This window comes from Barbus barbus, assembly GCF_936440315.1.
Source record: "Barbus barbus genome assembly, chromosome: 26".
Classification (NCBI taxonomy): Eukaryota; Metazoa; Chordata; class Actinopteri; order Cypriniformes; family Cyprinidae; genus Barbus; species Barbus barbus.
Window position 1 is genome coordinate 7816253 of NC_136754.1, and position 19971 is coordinate 7836223.

Here is a 19971-nt window from a genome sequence, read left to right on the forward strand (position 1 = left end):
AATTAAATGCTTGTTGGCTGCAGGTGTTTATATTGAAAGCCACAAGAGATGTGTGCTACAGTGTTTTTACCATGGTTAAGGTAGCAGAGCCTCTTGTACTATTTGGCACACTTACATTAATGCCACTACTTCAAGGCCTTTCAAGCTCAATTATTCTATTACCTGTGACTAAAGGAGCAGTTGGGTAGCTCAATACTCATTCTGATGGTATGCAAATGGAACGTTTTCACGTTGTTAATTAGCTGTGGTTCTGCTGGCCTTGTGAGGTTGTCAAACACCACTCCCTCTAGCCCAGAGCTCATTACTGTTCTATCAAGGTAAACTCATCAGAGACTAGTCACATTTAGCAAAACCTCTAAGCCAACACACACACAGTTGAACGCACTATTCCCAATGGAACCGGAAAAGTGCTTTGGCACATCCAATTCATTATATGTAGAATCTGAGGAATTGGCATGCCATATACAGGTCATGACTATTTCAAATTAGATCTTGAATATTACTGGAGCAGAAATGCAAGTATGAATAACGTGTTCTTTATCCTTCTCCTTAAGATCTCAGCTTTCAGACTGCTGCCCGTATCCTGGCAGCTCCCTCTGTGGACGCTCTCAATGTCATGAGGGATTTGAGCCAGAACTTCCCCACCAAAGCCAGGTAAGTAACCACCTGTCCATTACAAACACTGAGTCCTAACCAGACATGATAAAGCAACAAAAATCCTGTTTCCTTTTTCTTATTTTAAAATATGGAGTGTCTATTTTTTGTGCAAATAGCCCGCCTTGTTGACAAAGGCTATTTACACTAACTCCACCCACCAACGTGTGATTGGGATAGTCAACAATGCAAAAAGACGTTTGTTCAATATCAGTTTCAGTGGCGTAGATTGTAAGGTGCGTGCTTTGTCACACGATTGACGATTGAGTTCGACTCCGCCTTTTGCCGAACTTTTTTTCTCCCTTTTCAAATCTCATATCGCATTGGAAAGGCGTCCGTTCGCTTCCAATCATAAAAATGAAGGAAATAATCAAAAGTTGAAAATAAAGTATCAGGGAAGGGTTAGGGAAGGTGTAGGGAGGGCTTTATTGTCCTAATAAGGTGGCATCCATAATAGCCTAATTTGAATTAAAACTATAATTTACACTCAATACTTTATTATTGCGTACTTTTTTATAATGTATTACAATACTGAGGTGCGGATACTATTTGAAATAAGTAGTATAAATAGCAGAAAATCTTGCTATTTTAACATAGTGTAAATAGAATCCATTGCTATTTGCACTTAGTGTAAATAGTATCTATCGCTAGGAAAATACGCTATTTGCACTTGGTGTAAATAGCATTTATCTCTATTTACACTTAGTGCAAATAGCCGCTGCCTTTAAAATATCATTGGTCCGAAATCCTACTCCAACATGTTCTGAATGGCTGAGATTTTGCCAATATGCACAGCATTTCACTTTCAGTGAAGGCTCTTAATTGATGCTGGAAACACTGTGTCTTAACCATGTGTGACATAACGTGTTTATATGTGGCATACGGTTTATTATTTCACTTTCAAAAGCCACTTTTCTGTGTTTATTCATTAATTCCTCATTGGCTCTATAGTAGTAAGTGCTTTTCAGTTCAGAAACCCTGGCAGCAGACCGCTCAAGTCATCAGAAAGTATAGTCCGAGCTGGATGTTTTGAGTCTTTACTGCCTCCCAAGATTTAATTAACACTTTAAGGGTAAAAAACGAGCCGTCAGCAGTTATGATGAAAATAATATGCTTTATTTGGCCCAGATGGTGCAGCCACAGCTGTTTTTTTTTTTTTTTTGGCAAATGTCTTGTTAATGTACCGCCCATACTAAAATGCAATTTTGTTAAAGTGATCCTTGACATCATGGAGTATAATACGCAGTCATGTATCGCCCAGAGCAATTAACTGCAGCTCTGAGTCATCGGCTATTTTTTTTTTTTTTAAATATCTGAATGCAGACTTGCATGACGTCAGTGAAAGCAATCTCATCTCTATCGAGTTAGCCAGCGCAGACATTTTTATGCAGATTACAGTAGGCTGTGCATTCAAGATTTGATTATAATGAATCATCATGATGAACTAATGAATCATTTTCAGTGTAACCACGCACATTTCTCTCTCCCCTCTCAGGTCCATTACAAAAACGGTTGTTAACTCCGAGATCCGGAAGGAGATTGAGGAAAATCAAAAGGTGAGGCCTACCATTGTGCTTTTTTCATGTTCCTAGAGTCCTTTTCTCAAAGCTGTGGCATCAGCAGGTATTCTCATTCACTACATTTTTTGCTGCACCGCTGAGATAATGGACTCAAAGAAGAGGCCCAGTCAAGTCTTTGTTTTTTGCCTCACCAAGAAAAGTCATGGCAAAGTCTTACAATGATTCTCTCTTCCCATATATTAAAACCTGTATTTAAAATGAAAGAACATCAGTTGTAAAGTGTTTTGGTTGTTAGTGGAATGGAGAATCATTCCTCTCCACCTCTCTGCTTGTTTTATTCACGTTCCTCAATATTGGAACGTGTGTAAACGCTTTTGTTTTTTGCTGAAAAGGTAATGAATGAAGTAATTGCGGCGAATACGGTTTATATGTGGCTTCGTTCATTGTTTCAGTCATTTCCTTTCTGTGATTAAAGCTGTTTCTTGCCTCTTGTAATGAGGACGTGTAACGGACCTGCTCCTCATTCCTCACTGTAATTGCATGCTGGGAAACTTGACGAATGGAGGCTCTTTAAGGTTTTTTAACGAGCTCCCTAGCTCTAATGCACGTGCCTTTAGCGAATAACAAACATGAGAGCCAAGGATAAAAGCATGAATATATAGAATGGAAATGGCCTAAGGCTCAAAAGGGTCTGTTTGAATTATAGATCATATTAAGTATCTCTTTCAACTTCTGTTCTGCTCTATGAAGTGACAGAAACATATGTTTCATCCAGGTATTAGCAACCCACTGGGCTTGGGAGGTTACATTAAGGCTAATTGTGAATATGTCATACCTAATATCTCACGTTCTTATGTCTCCTCTAGTATTTTAAAGGGACATTAGGTCTCCAGCCAGGGGACTCGGCTCTGTTTATCAATGGACTCCATATTGACCTGGATGTGCAGGATATTTTTAGGTAAGCAGCTGGATTTTTATTTATTTTTTATTTTTTCTAATTATGTATTAAATATAAATATTACATTATACACAATAATTATTTATACTTAGCAGAAATCTAAAAATAATGATTTAATAAGAAAATGCAGCGTTTTCCACAGACACTCTATTTGTGGCGGCATATATATGCCGGCAGGAGGTGCAAGAGATAGAGGTTTCCCCGGTAACCACAAAGCAGCGCTCCACTTACAAACTCTGCTTTATGAAAGTGAAAGTGATGTGACATGTGGCCAAGTATGGTTACCCATCCTCGGAATTTGTGCTCTGCATTTAACCCATCCTAAGTGCACACACACAGCAGTGAACACACACATCGTGAACACACACCCAGAGCAGTGGGCAGCCATTTTATGCTGCGGGGGCAGTTGGGGGTTCGGTGCCTTGATCGAGAGGTGGAAGAGAGTGCTGTACATTCCCTCCCCCCACCTGCCGGACCTGAGACTTGAACTCGCAACCTTTGGGTTATGAGTCCGACTCTAACCATTAGGCCACAACTTTCTGATGACAGTAGGTTTCCTTCAGAAATGCAGTGATATAAAAACACCCACACCGGGTTTCGATTTTGAAACGTGCAGTGCTCATGTTTATTCAGTGAAGTCAAAGCCTTTTGGAAAATCTATTTGTGGCTGTCAGTTTTGATATTGTGGCGGACCGCCACAAATAAATCAATGTATGGGAAACGCTGAAATGTAACTAAAAAATAATACAGTATTTAATATTTACCTTTTATTATACACTATTGTTCAAAGGATTGGCACATAATTCTTTTAATTATTTTTTGTATGTTTTTTAAATAAGTCTCTTATGCTTAAAGAGGGTGCATTTATTTGATCAAAAATACAGTAAAACAGTAATATTGTGAATATTAATACAATTTGTGAGTGTATTTTATTGTGATGGCAAGGTTTTTGTTCAATAAATTTCAAAAGAACAGCATTTATTTGAAACAATGAAATTAAATGAATTTGAAAATGTCTTTACTGTTACTTTTGATAAATTTAATGCATGCTTGCTGAATAAAAGCTTTAATTGCTTAAAAAAAAAAAACATTTCAGACCCTATACCTTTTAAATTATGTCTTGCAATATTGTAAGTAATGTGTATCATGAAGTGTGATGTATTGATTTGTCATTTTGCAGCGTTTTTGACGTATTGAGGAATGAGGCCAGGGTCATGGAGGGTTTACGTAGTCTGCTCATAGACACTCCTTACATCCACGACATCCTCAAACTCAACGTCCAGCCCTCAGATTCTGACTATGCAGTGGACATCCGCAACCCTGCTGTTAACGTGAGCTACATGTTGTTGTTTTTTGCAAACCTGTTTTCTGGGAGAGAGAATAGAGAATAAACCATTTTTTTTCTCTTTGTCCAGTGGATTAATAACCTGGAGACAGATGGCCGATATGCATCCTGGCCCTCCAATGTGCAGGAGCTGCTGCGTCCCACCTTTCCAGGAGTCATTCGACAGATCCGGAAAAACTTTCATAATCTGGTAAGTATCACAGGTGCTGTGTAAATATGACAGTTTGTTTCAGACATTACCAGTTCATAATGTGAACCACACATAGATCTGAATTCTGCAGATTATTTCTGAATTGTGTGTGTCTTTCTGACAGGTGATGATTCTGGATCCAACCCATGAAAACACGGCAGAGCTGATCAGCGTGGCTGAGATGTTTTACAGCAACAACATCCCGCTCAGGTCAGTCTGAAAATAGACAGAACGTTATTACAAGAATATGATTAATGTTTCACAATGCATAGGAGCCATGCATTTTCCATGCTCCCGCAGGAAAGCAGGTTCAAATCTGGTCATTTTCTTGTGCCATTTTCACCCCTTCATTTAACTTTTTCAGTATCTGCCAATAAATAATAAAGGCATTTAACCGATAACTATTTTTTGTGTGAATATCCTGTAATTATAGACTTTAAGTGTTTGAACTCTGCACCCTGTCAGTGTAGTTATTGTCTCTCTCTGATGATTTCTGTTTTTGTCTGTCTGCAGGATTGGAGTGGTGTTTGTGGTGAATGATTCTGATGAGGTTGATGGGATGCAGGATGCTGGTGTGGCTTTACTTCGAGCTTTCAACTACATCACTGATGATGTTGACAGCCAGATGGCCTTCGATGCCATCATATCTGTAAGTCAACAACATCACCAGTGCTTCATACAACACCAATTTAGTGGTGGATTTTGTCTATGTTTAGGAGCATACTGGATATAGATTTGCCTTAAAACTAACAGTTTTTTCAAGAAAATAATTTTTGATATGTCTTTCAGATGTTGAACAGAGTTCCCAGTGGAGGAAAACTGAAGGTGGAACATGTGGTGGGTGTGCTGGAGAAGAGATATCCCTATGTAGAGATCAGCAGCATCCTGGGGCCTGACTCTGCCTACGACAACAACAGAAAAGTGAGGGATTTGTTTTTCTAATGTGTGTTCTTTGAATATTTAAACAGTACTCCATCTCAGATGTCATATTCTTGCCAAAAGAGACAGAATATTGTGGATGAGGTAATTTTTTCATCAACTGTAGAGATTAAGGATGTTACTGTCAGCCAGAGGTGGTTCCTGTTTTAATAGCTCTTTGTGTCTCCCAATAACCATAACCCTTATTGAGGTCATATTTTCTATGTCTCCATAGGAGGGAAAGGCATATTACGAGCAAACTGGTGTTGGCCCATTGCCTGTGGTGTTGTATAATGGAATGCCTTTACAACGTGAGCAGTTAGACCCAGATGAACTTGAGACAGTCGTCATGCACAAGATCCTAGAGACCACCAGTTTTTTTCAGCGCACAGTCTACCTGGTGAGAATTACATGTCTGTCACCCATAGTCTCTATGGTGTCCTTTTTGGGTAAAAAAGTAACACATTGCACTCTTCCTAAAAAAATTAGCTAAAACCCATCATCAAATAGATCTGTCTGTCTTCCAGACAAGCTTTAGTGGAAGTACTAGTATAGTTTTGTAAAATTTCAGAAGTTCGTTTCACAGATTAGTTAAGGTGTCATGCACTCTGTAGTCTTGCATGATTAATTGATCAATTTATTCTAAATATATATTATTTGTTAAGTTGTTATTGCCAGTTAGGATTCTGCAGGTGTACAGTATATAAAAAATAAATAATGAAATGCACACACACAATATATATATATATATATATATATATATATATATATATATATATATATATATATACATACATATATATTATTATTATTATTATTATTATATATATATTTTTTTCTTTTTTTTCTGAAGTACAGTTTAGGGTTATATATTGTTAGTGTCATCTTTTGAAATGCCTCTTATGATCTTTTCAGGGTGAACTGAACAGTGACCATGATGTAGTAGATTTTATCATGAATCAGCCCAATGTGGTCCCAAGAATCAATTCCAGAATCCTGAGCACCAACAGGAATTATCTGGACCTTTCTGCCACCAGTGAGTTCTTGTCTGATTGGGTTCATAGCAAAATTGTGTTTCTTCAGTGTCTTGCTGCTCTCCGGTTCTTTTCTGTTGGATCATAAATAGCTTTTCTTCCGGTAAACGAGCCAGTTTGAGATATACAACACGTTCGCTCTCGTATGCTCTCGGGAATGAATATCTGCCTCATTGTGAATTCTGTGCTAAATGTCTTGTTTGTTCTTGATAGCCCATTTATTTACAAAGACGTACAAATGAGACTGCGGCAATGATATTCATAAACGGCTTTGTTTTTGCAAGGAATATGAAACTGAATTTTAATAGCTTTTGGATAGCATATTTGCAGTCTTTCAGGAAGCTGAGTAAAAGACCCATTTCAGTCTGAACTCAAATAGCACTCCATGTTTAGAAATAGCTGCATTTGAAATGGCTTTGGTTGGATTCAATTATGAATGCGAATGTACCTCTAACAGAGAACAAAGCACAACCTTATTTTAATTTTCTCTCCAAGTGTTTGCCATCAAGTCTTTTCTTTTCCAGACAATCATTTTATCGATGAATATGCACGTTTCCTTTTCCTGGACACCAAAGACAAGAACGCAGCGGTGGCCAACAGCATGAATTACATGACAAAGAAAGGTGAGGTGATTGCTGCTATTGATCTCCATGAGAAACGCAGTTCTTCCAACCTGCTGCTGATCTCTGACCTATGTAATCATGAACAATTAAGGGTTTCTCTGTGGTGCCTTTATGAAATATATCATTTCTGGTTGTTCTGTCCATCTTACGTTATTTAGATTCAGATTCATTCTTTATTGTCCCCAAAAAAGAGGAAACTTGTTTCCACAGACTGTACCCGAGCTGTAGTACACAATACACACATAAGTGATGCACACATATTTCCACCAAATACAAATGTTCAGAGTCAGTGCACATGATACATGTAAACTGCAACAGATGTACATCAGCAGTCCTACACGTATATTACCCAGAAGGTAAGAGCACCAACAAAACAATATAACTTTTAAATGACATACTCCCCAGTTTCTGTGAATTTAACATTCTAATAGCAGAGGGTACAAAACTTTTCCCCAAACGTGCTTTTTTTGGGGTAACTGTTTGTATCTATGACCTGATGGAAGAAGAGTAAAACATCAATTTAGAGGATGACTAGGGTTACTTATTATAGTTTTTGCCCTGCGAATGATGGCAGTATCAATAAGAACTGACAAATTAGGGGTAGAAAGACCAATTATTTTTGAAGAGGTATTAGTGATTCTATAAAGCTTATTTCTGTTTGTACAAGAGAGCATGGTAAAATAACAAGTGGCACAATACAGGATACTGGATTCAATGTTACTGCGATACAAAAGAAGCAAAAAATCTTGTTTTTTACCAGGTGCACACTGTGGTTTTGGCAAACCAAATCAAATTTCAGAAGTTGTCAAAGATATTTATCATAAGCAGTCTTACCGCCAGATTTACTAAACAGGGCAAATAAGCATGAGACCGCAATCCTTTAAAAGCGGTCAGTGATCTTCTGACAATACTGCGTTTGCTGGGTGTTAAATAATGGTACAAATACTAGAAAATTGACTATCGCAAATCTTAGTAAATTAAAAGAAGCAAAAGAAGGTTTGCGCTGGTGCAAGCTCTTCGTAAATCTGGCTCTTTGTTTGATGAGTATAACGTTCTCATCGAGAAAAAATAGTTGATACTAGCTTGTGTGTATTATAATTCTTGTGCATCATAATATAAAAATGTCCTTCAGTTTGCTTTGGAGAATGAGCAGTCGAATGCAAATGAAGATGACAGACATGGATTGGTGACTTAAATCGCCCAGTAATGACCAAAGACTTGGCTGACATGTATATCACACAGTCTGACATGAAAGACATTTAATGTTGTACAATCAGTTTGGTCCTTCAGCCAAAATGTCTCATCTCATTATATAATCTGACAGGCAGCACAAAAAAATGGCAGTGTACACCTGGCTTTAGACACCAAAAACTGTCTGTGTACCACTAAATATATCTGTCTGCTTTTATTTGTGTTTCTTCATTCCTTGTTTTTCTTGAATGCTGATTTCAGGGATGTCAACCAAGGATGCTTCTGGTAATTGCATTGAGCTGTTATACTCACTTAACTGACAGCCCACTTCCCATAGATCTCATCTAAACATACAGTGCCCGAGTGCAAATATTGTTAGAAAATGCCTACATTGACATCATTAACATAACACTCTCTGTTGCTTGAAGGAATATTCTGGGTTATTTAAAACTTAATGTCTGTGTACCACATCTGCGGCATGCTGTCGATTACCACAGGAAATAACTTTGAGCCTGTCTCTCAGTTTGTGTACACAAATGGGAATGCATTTACAGGAATACACTTATAATGGAAGCCTAGCAGGTCAGTGTGCAACTACTTTGAGTAAATATCTATAAATATTTAAAATGTCTATTTTACTGTCACACTGTTTTGAAAGTACAAACATGAAAACGGTTAGGATGCACTGGACCTCTGTTAGGGTCGGTATGTGTGATACAAGGATACCAGAATGAACGTGTGAAGGGATCTGACATAATATATAGAAGTGAAATTACATCAGAATTGTCCAACAATTCAGACAAATTTGCATTTAATGTTGGCGATTCAACTGAAATACAAGCCTCATATTCTTAGATGCTCCGCTCTGCTAGACTTCCATTATAAACCAAGTGCATTCCTCTGAAAGTTTTTGTTGTTTAAAATGTACTGAGGGACAACTCTAAATTATTTTTTGTGGTAATTGGCAGTATGCCACTGATGATATTGATAGCTAAAGTTGTAAATGTCCCAGAATATTTCTTTTTAAGTATGTCTGCAAGTTTTAGGATTAGTGTATTATGATTGTTGTTGTTTTCCTTTAATCAAGTGAAGAAGTTTTCTGAGGCTTGCTATTGATTTAAGCACAGCTGTGCATTTGTCATCTGTCAGAACTGTCAGTGTGTGATGGATGAAAGAGAATCTCTTTCTATCCTGTGGTCCCCTGTAATATCTTTCTTTTACAGACGTTTACAGGTTTATATCTAGGTTGAAATTGCCTGTCTGTCTTTGTGTGCCGCTTGGGCACTTCAGATACATCTCGCCTTTTTAACTGTTAAAACCTAAGACAAGCCAGAATGCTTTCAGTTCCTCACATCATTTTCACTCACCTTTTTAGATTGCATGAGGAAACAGCATGTCTCGGCTGTGTAATTTCCTTCAGCCTGTGTGTCTGTCCTTCTCTGACTTGCAGATGATGGCATCATCCGTCCAGTGACTTTCTGGGTAGTGGGAGACTTTGACCAGCCCTCAGGACGACAGCTGCTGTACGATGCTATACGTCACATGGTAGGACAATGTCACTGAGCCAGTCAACCTCATACGCAGTGCACAAAATTAACTTTTTGCCACAGCGGTCTGTCTCATGAATAGAAGACATTTACTGGCAGTTTTGTTATATTGTTACTACCCTTGTTTGTGAATCTAATCTAAATGTATTCACACAAAGAGGCAAATCGCACTACAGTATTAGTATATCAATATTAGTGCTGTCAAACGATTAATCGCATCCAAAATAAAAGTGTTTGTTTACATGATATATGTGTGTGTACTACACACACATGCATGTATATATTTAAGAAAAATGTTATGTTTATATATTAAATATATTTATGTATGGTATAATTTGTATGAATATAAATATATACATGTAAATACATGTGAATATTTTCTAAATATATGCTGTATGTGTGTGTCTTTATATACATAATAAATATACACAGTACACACACATATATTATGTAAACAAAAACTTATTTTGGATGCGATTAATCGTGATAAATTGTTTGACAGCACTAATAAATATTTATAAAAAATAGTGTTTATTATAAAGCTTTAAATAAATATTTCAATATAATTAATAATAATAATATTTTTTTATGTACATAAAAAAACAAACCAGCACACATAGCTTTGTTCCTTACTGCATTATATTATATTATATTATATTATATTATATTATATTCCTGCATATTTTGGGATTTTTTTTCTTTGTCTTGGCATTAGGCAAATCGTAGACTCCATGATTGATGTTCTTTGCTACATATTTCCAGTGTTATTTTAGCATTATTTGTATACTATTGTATTATTTATTAATTCACTTTAATTTTAGTGTTAGTAATTTTAGTAATGTGTTTTTGTCATGTTTTTTTATTAGGTTATTTCAAATATTTGTACTAAACTTTATTTTTTATTTTAATAATTAGTTTTACTAATTGTACTACTTGAACCTATTTCAGATAGTTGCAAAGGCAACATTTTTTATTTTCTTTTAATATTTCATCTAATATTTATTTTTTATTTCGCCTTTATTTCAATTAAATTGATTAATTATTTTACTTAGTAGCAACACTGGATATTTCAAACACTAAATGTAGTATGTGATTTATAAGTATTTCTATAGCAACTCTGTTTATATTTGTATTTATATAACAGCTTTAATCTTTAAATGTGTGTGATAGAGTGAAAAAAAACAAGTCTAAACTAATCAGAATTTGATGTCTTTTTTCCCTTTAGAAAACAAGTAATAATGTACGATTAGGAGTGATCAATAATCCCAGCGAGAACCCGTCTAATGAGAAGAGCCTAATTGCTCGAGCAATATGGGCAGCCATGCAGACCCAAACTGCCAACAACGCCAAAAACTTCATCACCAAAATGGCTAAAGAAGAGACGGCACAGGCTCTTTACGGAGGGAGTGACATTGCAGAGTTTGCTGTCGGGGTAAAATAAGATCTCCTATAATTAATTTACAGTTGTGATGGATTATTTGCTCTGGGTTATTTCACTATTGCCCTATTTCAAATGTCACTTTTAAACTGCAGAATTTAATATAGAAGCAATCTAACCAGATCCTTCTGCATTTTTCTGCACTACAGGGCATGGATGTTCCTCTGTTTAAGAGTGCGTATGATTCCCCTAATGTGAACTTCCTGTTGGCTCACTCTGCCTACTGTCGGGATGTCCTCAAACTGCAGAAGGGCCAGAGAGCTGTGATCAGTAATGGAAGAGTAAGTTAGATGTTTTGTATAGCAAGAATTCTGACGCTGTGAAAGCTCCTCTTATTTTGTCTTTTTCTCTACAGATTATTGGTCCATTGGAAGAAGGGGAGGTCTTCAACCAGGATGATTTCCTGCTTCTGGAAAGCATTATCCTGAAGACATCAGGGGAGCGTATTAAGGCCAAAATTCAACAGCTGGGCATGGTAGAGGACAGGTATGCTAGACCAATCCTGTGCAATAGGTTACAGACAGTTTTGTTTATTGATGCAAATGTTCAAGTATATATAACATAAGCTGTTTACTTGAATAACCAATAGCAGAGCTCCAAACTACTTTGAGTACAGAACGCCCTTCTGTCGGAGCTGTAGAAGGATTACAATGCATTATACATAACCGTCACATGTACTCTCTGCAGTAATTACTTCCTCTTAATGAAGTGTGTCGGTCTGCCTTGAAGACGGAGATGTAATAAACGCACCGTTTTATTGTGTATTTACTGGAAGAGCAGACTTAGACAGTGACACCATGTTCATTATCCTCTCAGTAAACTTTTAGAGGGCTGATTATTGAAGTGCTGGGTGTAAAAAAGGAGGCAGTCATTGTCTTTATCAGAATCTGATACTAGGCCTCTATGAGAGAGCTTGAGCCTATTTTTGCCTTTTGCTAGGCTTTGGTTAGCACGTGTATTTGGTTAGCTATGGTGCCACAGGTTTTAATCTAGTCTTTTAATTCTTATCCTCTCTCTATTATATTATGTCAATAAAAGTGACAAAATACAATACAAAAAAAAGGAAACGCAGACACAAATACTTGAATTCTTTGTTTCACCCCATTGGGAATATTTTCTTTGGTTCGAGTTCTGTCAATGTTAGCCAGAAAAGATAAAACCTTGTACACCGAGTATAATTTTTGTATTTTTACAATAGTTTTTTTTTTTTTTGATCTCCGGTGGCAGTTTCATTTAGTTACTATCATTGTTTGTGAATCCAATCTAAATAATTTACACAATGTGGCACTGAATATCAATACAATATTTATTTATATATTAACATTTAGGTAAATTAATGTATTAAGCTAAAATTTATTATAAATAAACCTAGCATTTATTTATGTTTTAGATGATGTGAAAGACTGAGTGAAAAAGCAAGTCTGAACTAACCATAATTTTACCACAATATTATTGTTCATAATATTAATTCAATCAGAGAAAATATTCACACCCCTCAGTGGGGTTAAAAAGGTTTTGTTCAAATGTCTGTTCTCATAAAATGATTGTTAATCATCTATATGGGTATGAACATGTCTACACAAAATTAACAATAATTAAAGATGAACAAAAATGAACTAAATTGCACAGCAGAGTTCTTTTTAAGCTGAATGGTGTTCTGACATTTTTTAATTTGACGACACATGAACGTGAGCTTGTTTAGCTAGAAGCATTTGCATTCATTTACTTGCATAAAGTAGATTTTGTGTCTTAGCCTGGATTTGTTTGTTTTGTATGTATTATGATTTAGAGCTAGTGATCTGGTGATGAAGGTGGACTCCCTGCTGTCCTCGCAACCCAAAGGTGAGGCGAGGATCGAGCACACTTTTGCAGAAGACCGATACAGGTACGTCACTTCTTCTCATACCAGGACATCTCTGAATCTTCCGAATTCAGTTGTCAACTTCTTCCACTGCATTTCTCTTAACAGCGCTGTAAAGATCAGACCAAAGGAAGAGGAAGTGTACTTCGATGTCGTAGCTGTTGTGGATCCGGTGACCAGAGATGCTCAGAAACTGGCACCCCTCCTTTTGGTGAGAACTTCTGCATACCTTCACTTATCATGAATTAATCAAGTAGCACATGTGGAACCAGATGGTTTAGATACAGAATCCACCAGCAGGGGCTGGACTGGATCATGCTAACCAGCCAAACCTTGACCTCTTGGTTATGTTAGAGCCATTATTATTTATTAAGAATGTTGACCAATGGATGTTGATTCAGAATCATGTCCTGCTTGTCTTACACGTTGTGTGTATACCTGCATTAGGCATCACGGGACATCTGGTCCCTCTTCGTGACATTTCACAGGTACAGTCAGTCAGCAGTCAGTCTGCATTTGTTGGCTCTATCTCTGAGACCAGCTGTCGGTGAGAGCAGGTTCATTTGGTTGTTTGTAACTTGACTCATGTCACTTCCTGTTTTTCTGTGTGCCCACTCAGGTGTTGAAGCAGCTGGTCAACATCAACCTGCGAGTGTTCATGAACTGCCAGTCCAAGCTCTCTGATCTCCCACTGAAAAGGTTAGAAGAGAGACACTGTCTCTGTGAGAACACATGGTCCATCATAGACTGTTTACTTGAATTTTTTTAACAGGCTACAATAACATGAGGCTTGACAAGACATAATTTACTCTGAAGTGCTACGTTATTGTTTTAGTCTAGCTGATGTTTTAAAATATCTTGTGATATTTTTGTACAATGATTTTATGTTTAAAACGAAATATTGTTTCTCCTCAGTTTTTATCGATATGTTTTGGAGACGGAGGTTTCGTTTATGGCAGATGGCAGCTTTTCTCCTGGTCCGATAGCCAAGTTCTTGGATATGCCACATTCGCCGTTGTTTACCCTCAACCTCAACACCCCCGAAAGCTGGATGGTTGAGTCTGTCCACACACGCTATGATCTGGATAACATCTACCTTGAAGAGGTAGGAATCCTCATCACTCTTATTGACTCATGAAGTCTAGGTCAAATAAGGTGAAGAGTTAGGTATTTTACTTGTGATTTCAGAATAATTTCATTCAAACTGTTTAGAGAACCCTTAAACTTGTCATTTCTACAGTTGGACTTTTCATGTACTCTATATTTACTTGATACATCAGACTTTTGTGGCAGTTTATTGATAATACAAAAACATGTTTTTTTTTTTTTTTCTTTTTCTTTTTTTCCCATAATGGAACCTTATAATTTGATTTGTGGTAAACAGTTCCAGTGGCAACAAAGAGTAAAACAAAGTTATGAAAAAACATCTCGGTTACGTATGTAACCCTCGTTCCCCGAAGGATCCCCCATCGGATCCCAATTCGTCGGTCACCGACGTGACTCGGAATAACCGACTGAAAGGGAAAGGAATATCTACACTAACGTTCAAAAAAATGTGGGTCAGGGGTTAGTTTTTTTTTTTTTTTAAATAATGTATACTTTATTCAGCAAGGATTAATGTGTATAATAATACACATAATACAAAATAACAGTAAAGATATTAATAATTTCACACAATTTTATTTCAAATAGATGCTGTTCTTTTGTACTTTCTATTCATCAAAGAATCCTGAAAATATATATAATAAGAATAGTCATAAGAAGAAATGTTTTCTATGCACCAAATCAGCTTATTAAAATGATCACTGAAGACTATAGTGGCTGCTGAAAATTCAGCTTTGCCATCGCAGTAATAAATTAAATTTCAAAATACAATAAAATAGAAAGCATCTGTTTTAAATTGCAATAGTATTTCACTATATTCCTGTTTTTAATGTGTTTTTACTGCATGACTGCATGTATATCAGGCTATAAATACATTGCTTGAACTAGTTTTCTTTAAAGCACAGTTATTGTTCAATAGAAACCCAATATTCTTTAACAAATGCATTTTGTTTGTTATATTACACATTTTATTAAGCCATATGCAGATATTCATTATTGTGATCATTAGTATTCAAGTCATGTCCTCTTATTTGCAGGTTGACAGTGTCGTGGCCGCTGAGTATGAGTTGGAATATTTATTACTGGAGGGTCATTGTTTTGACGTAACGACAGGTCAGCCGCCCCGTGGGCTGCAGTTCACTCTGGGCACTGCCTCCGACCCTGTCATAGTGGACACCATCGTCATGGCCAACCTGGTGAGTGGACGTCAGGAAATAATTCCTGATTGTCTTAGAGGTGACTTACTGTGATCCTTCTTTAATAGGGTTATTTCCAACTAAAAGCAAACCCAGGAGCTTGGATTCTCAGACTGAGGAAAGGCAGGTCGGATGATATCTACAAAATCTACAGGTACCCTATTATAACGTGTCAAGACGTCTGTCTCTTTTAATGTCCTTCTGTCTCTTCACTTGATTGGTCGCTTCACTATTTTAATTCCCCTGTCGCAGTCACGATGGTACAGACTCTCCAGCCGAAGCTGATGAATTAATCGTCGTCCTCAACAACTTCAAGAGCAAGATCATTAAAGTGAAAGTAAGTAATGGGTGTCTGAATCAGGTGTCGGGGTGAGGTCACATGCGAGGTCTTTGTCTCTGTAGTTTGAGTGTATTAGTGGAGATAAATGTGCTCAGGTGGCTGTAGACAAGAGCTTGTGCTATATTCCTTCCATTTTTGCTCGACTGGAGAGATGGAGAGCGAGAGAGTGTCTTTACTTTTCCAGTATATACTCTTAATATCTGACAAGCTGTCACATGTCAGCCGTTGCGTGGGCGTGTGTCCATTATGAGGTCTGCTGCTTCCTGTGGGGCTGTGGGTGGATTAAGAATGTGGACTGGGATGAGTGTATGTTTATATATTAATATATATATATATATATATATATATATATATGAATTTTTGACAGATTGTGGCTTTAAGTATACAGCATGGGCCAGAGGGAATGTGTTTGTTTATGCAGCAGTGCTTGTCTCAGGGTTTGTTTCCTCATCAAAAGATGGCAGTCGTGTTGACTTCACGTCGAAATTAATTTCACCTGCCAGTCGTCGGTACATTGAGAAATCAATTTAATGTCCCTAATATTTCTTACTGGTTGTGAAACGGCATTTTGCATTTGATTCGAATTTGTTTGTCCCTATAACAAATGATTTTACTGGTGAATAATTTGGAACGTCACTACATGGAGTTCTGGAGTTGCAACAATACAGAAAACTCCTTTAAGCTTCCTAGTTTAACGTCTGATATAAAAGTTATTAAAAGGTGTGTACTTATATAAAAATTTTGGGGGTTGATAAGATTTTTTCTTTTACAGTGTCCTTGTTACTTACTATAGTAATAACGGGAAATTATGCATAATTACAAGCAACTATTCAATCCTAAGGGTAATTCGAACCCTAACACAATACTAAGTACATGTTGCTAATTAATATTTCTCAGTGCTTCAGTTATAATGTAACAAGGATGCCGTAAAATAGTGTAATTTTTTTTGTTTTTAAATGTTTAAAGTCTCTTATGCTAACCAAGGCTGCATTAATTTGATCAAAAATTACAGTAAAACTGTAATATTGTGAAATATTACTACAATTTAAAACTACTGTTTTCTATTTATATAATAATAAAAAAAAAAATCTAATTTATCAATGTAATAGCAAAGCTGAATTTTCAGCATCATTACTCCAGTCTTCAGTGTTTTATGATCCTTCAGCAATCATTCTAATATGTGACCCTGGACCGCAAAACCAGTCATAAGGGTCAATTTTTTTATACGATTTATACATACAGCTGAATAATTAAGTTTTCCATTGATGTATAGTTTGTTAGGATCGGACAATATTTGGCCAAGATACAACTATTTGAAAATCTGGAATCTGAGGATGCAAAAAAATCTAAATATTGAGAAAATCGCCTTTAAATTCATCCAAATGAAGTTCTTAGCAATGCATATTACTAATCAAAATTAAGTTTTGATATATTTATAGTAGGAAATTTACAAAATATCTTCATGGAACATTATCTTTAATTAATCTCCTAAAGATTTTTGGCATAAAAGAAAAATCAATCATTTTGACCCATACAATGTATTTTTGGCTACTGCTACAAATATACCCCAGCGACTTAAGACTGGTTTTGTGGTCCAGGGTCACATATGCTAATTTGGTGCTTAAAAACATTTATTATTGTTATTAATGTTGAAACCAGTTGTGCTACTTAAGATTTTTGTGGAAACCATGTTAGTTTTTTTCATGATTCTTTTGATCAATTAATGCATACTTGCTGAATACAATTATTCATTTCTTTTTTTTTAAAAAAGGACCCCAGACCTTTGAACTTTAGTATAGATGGGACATAAACCTTTTTAAGTAGGTAATTTGCATATCTTTGATGCATTCGTGTTCGCAAGGAAGCTGATTCTACTTAACATTATTTTGTTATTGCATTACATTTAAACCATGTTTTATTTTGCAATTTCAAACTAGCTAATAACTCCAGTTTATTTACTAATTAGGTTTCTACCCTGGCCGTCACCCATATCTCACAGAACCAGAACACTGTGATCTAAGATTTCTGTGATCAAGTCCTTTTTGTTATACCGTCTTAAAGTGGCTCCCAGATTGTTGCAATTGCATGTGCTCAACATTAGCGCTGAGGGATTTCATGCATAGATTCTGTTGCCCTATATCATGTTTGCAGGTGCAGAAAAAGCCTGATATGATGAAAGAGGAGCTTCTTAGTGATGATATCCATGAGAACGACTCTGGATTCTGGACATCTATAACCAGGTACAAAGTGTTGCCTGTTGAGTTCTACTGTAGCTCTCACTTACAGTATTTGTCTGTTAATGGTTCTTTCTTTATCTCTTTCAGAGGATTTACTGGTGGTTCAAAGCCAGAAGAACCCAAAAAGGAGAAAGATGATGTCATCAACATTTTTTCTGTGGCCTCTGGTCACCTGTATGAGAGGTTCCTCAGGTAAACATCTGCTTTCAGTTTGATTTTACAGTGCCAGCATTACTAATGAAAATTACTGTAAACGTGACAAATATTTGGTTACAACTATACAAGTGATTTGAATACACTGATATTGCATATACAATGGCATCAGGAAAAAAAAATCCAGTAAAACAATTTTGATCAATTACATAAACATATAACGGCTTAACAGATGATTCATGCAAATATATTCAAGTAGTTGTGAATGTCATAGCTTGATTATTTTAATATTCATAAACTGCTGGCCTGGTCAGCATAACCAATATACAGTGGCTTGCAAAAGTATTCGGCCCCCTTGAACTTTTCCACATTTTGTCACATTACAGCCACAAACATGAATCAATTTTATTGGAATCCCACGTGAAAGACCAATACAAAGTGGTGTACACGTGAGAAGTGGAACGAAAATCATACATGATTCCAAACATTTTTAACAAATAAATAACTGAAAAGTGGGGTGTGTGTAATTATTCAGCCCCCTTTGGTCTGAGTGCAGTCAGTTGCCCATAGACATTGCCTGATGAGTGCTAATGACTAAATAGAGTGCACCTGTGTGTAATCTAATGTCAGTAGAAATACAGCTGCTCTGTGACGGCCTCAGAGGTTGTCTAAGAGAATATTGGGAGCAACAACACCATGAAGTCCAAAGAACACACCAGACAGGTCAGGGATAAAGTTATTGAGAAATTTAAAGCAGGCTTAGGCTACAAAAAGATTTCCAAAGCCTTGAACATCCCACGGAGCACTGTTCAAGCGATCATTCAGAAATGGAAGGAGTATGGCACAACTGTAAACCTACCAAGACAAGGCCGTCCGCCTAAACTCACAGGCCGAACAAGGAGAGCACTGATCAGAAATGCAGCCAAGAGGCCCATGGTGACTCTGGACGAGCTGCAGAGATCTACAGCTCAGGTGGGGGAATCTGTCCATAGGACAACTATTAGTCGTGCACTGCACAAAGTTGGCCTTTATGGAAGAGTGGCAAGAAGAAAGCCATTGTTAACAGAAAACCATAAGAAGTCCCGTTTGCAGTTTGCCACAAGCCATGTGGGGGACACAGCAAACATGTGGAAGAAGGTGCTCTGGTCAGATGAGACCAAAATGGAACTTTTTGGCCAAAATGCAAAACTAACACTGCACATCACTCTGAACACACCATCCCCACTGTCAAATATGGTGGTGGCAGCATCATGCTCTGGGGGTGCTTCTCTTCAGCAGGGACAGGGAAGCTGGTCAGAGTTGATGGGAAGATGGATGGAGCCAAATACAGGGCAATCTTGGAAGAAAACCTCTTGGAGTCTGCAAAAGACTTGAGACTGGGGCGGAGGTTCACCTTCCAGCAGGACCACGACCCTAAACATAAAGCCAGGGCAACAATGGAATGGTTTAAAACAAAACATATCCATGTGTTAGAATGGCCCAGTCAAAGTCCAGATCTAAATCCAATCGAGAATCTGTGGCAAGATCTGAAAACTGCTGTTCACAAACGATGTCCATCTAATCTGACTGAGCTGGAGCTGTTTTGCAAAGAAGAATGGGCAAGGATTTCAGTCTCTAGATGTGCAAAGCTGGTAGAGACATACTCTAAAAGACTGGCAGCTG

General features: G+C 37.0%; 1 protein-coding gene across 2 annotated transcripts in view; it reads left to right on the top strand.

Annotated features, from left to right (window-relative positions):
• LOC306846422 (UDP-glucose:glycoprotein glucosyltransferase 1-like) overlaps positions 1-19971 on the top strand; it is a gene marked incomplete at its 5' end in the record, with an annotated part of 31171 nt that overhangs the window by 3780 nt on the left and 7420 nt on the right. Inside the window, 24 exons of one of the 2 annotated variants that reach the window (XM_079379803.1) lie at positions 555-654; positions 2150-2210; positions 3041-3132; positions 4313-4463; positions 4548-4667; positions 4792-4877; positions 5181-5316; positions 5457-5588; positions 5821-5985; positions 6501-6621; positions 7144-7242; positions 9884-9978; positions 11206-11412; positions 11568-11699; positions 11774-11904; positions 13208-13303; positions 13388-13490; positions 13899-13978; positions 14195-14384; positions 15421-15579; positions 15648-15733; positions 15832-15916; positions 18071-18159; positions 18244-18348. In XM_079379803.1, coding sequence (XP_079235929.1) covers positions 555-654; positions 2150-2210; positions 3041-3132; positions 4313-4463; positions 4548-4667; positions 4792-4877; positions 5181-5316; positions 5457-5588; positions 5821-5985; positions 6501-6621; positions 7144-7242; positions 9884-9978; positions 11206-11412; positions 11568-11699; positions 11774-11904; positions 13208-13303; positions 13388-13490; positions 13899-13978; positions 14195-14384; positions 15421-15579; positions 15648-15733; positions 15832-15916; positions 18071-18159; positions 18244-18348 — 2821 coding nt within the window. Of the gene's footprint in view, positions 1-554; positions 655-2149; positions 2211-3040; positions 3133-4312; positions 4464-4547; positions 4668-4791; positions 4878-5180; positions 5317-5456; positions 5589-5820; positions 5986-6500; positions 6622-7143; positions 7243-9883; positions 9979-11205; positions 11413-11567; positions 11700-11773; positions 11905-13207; positions 13304-13387; positions 13491-13898; positions 13979-14194; positions 14385-15420; positions 15580-15647; positions 15734-15831; positions 15917-18070; positions 18349-19971 lie in introns of both variants that reach the window. The other variant, XM_079379802.1, reaches the window with a different exon arrangement.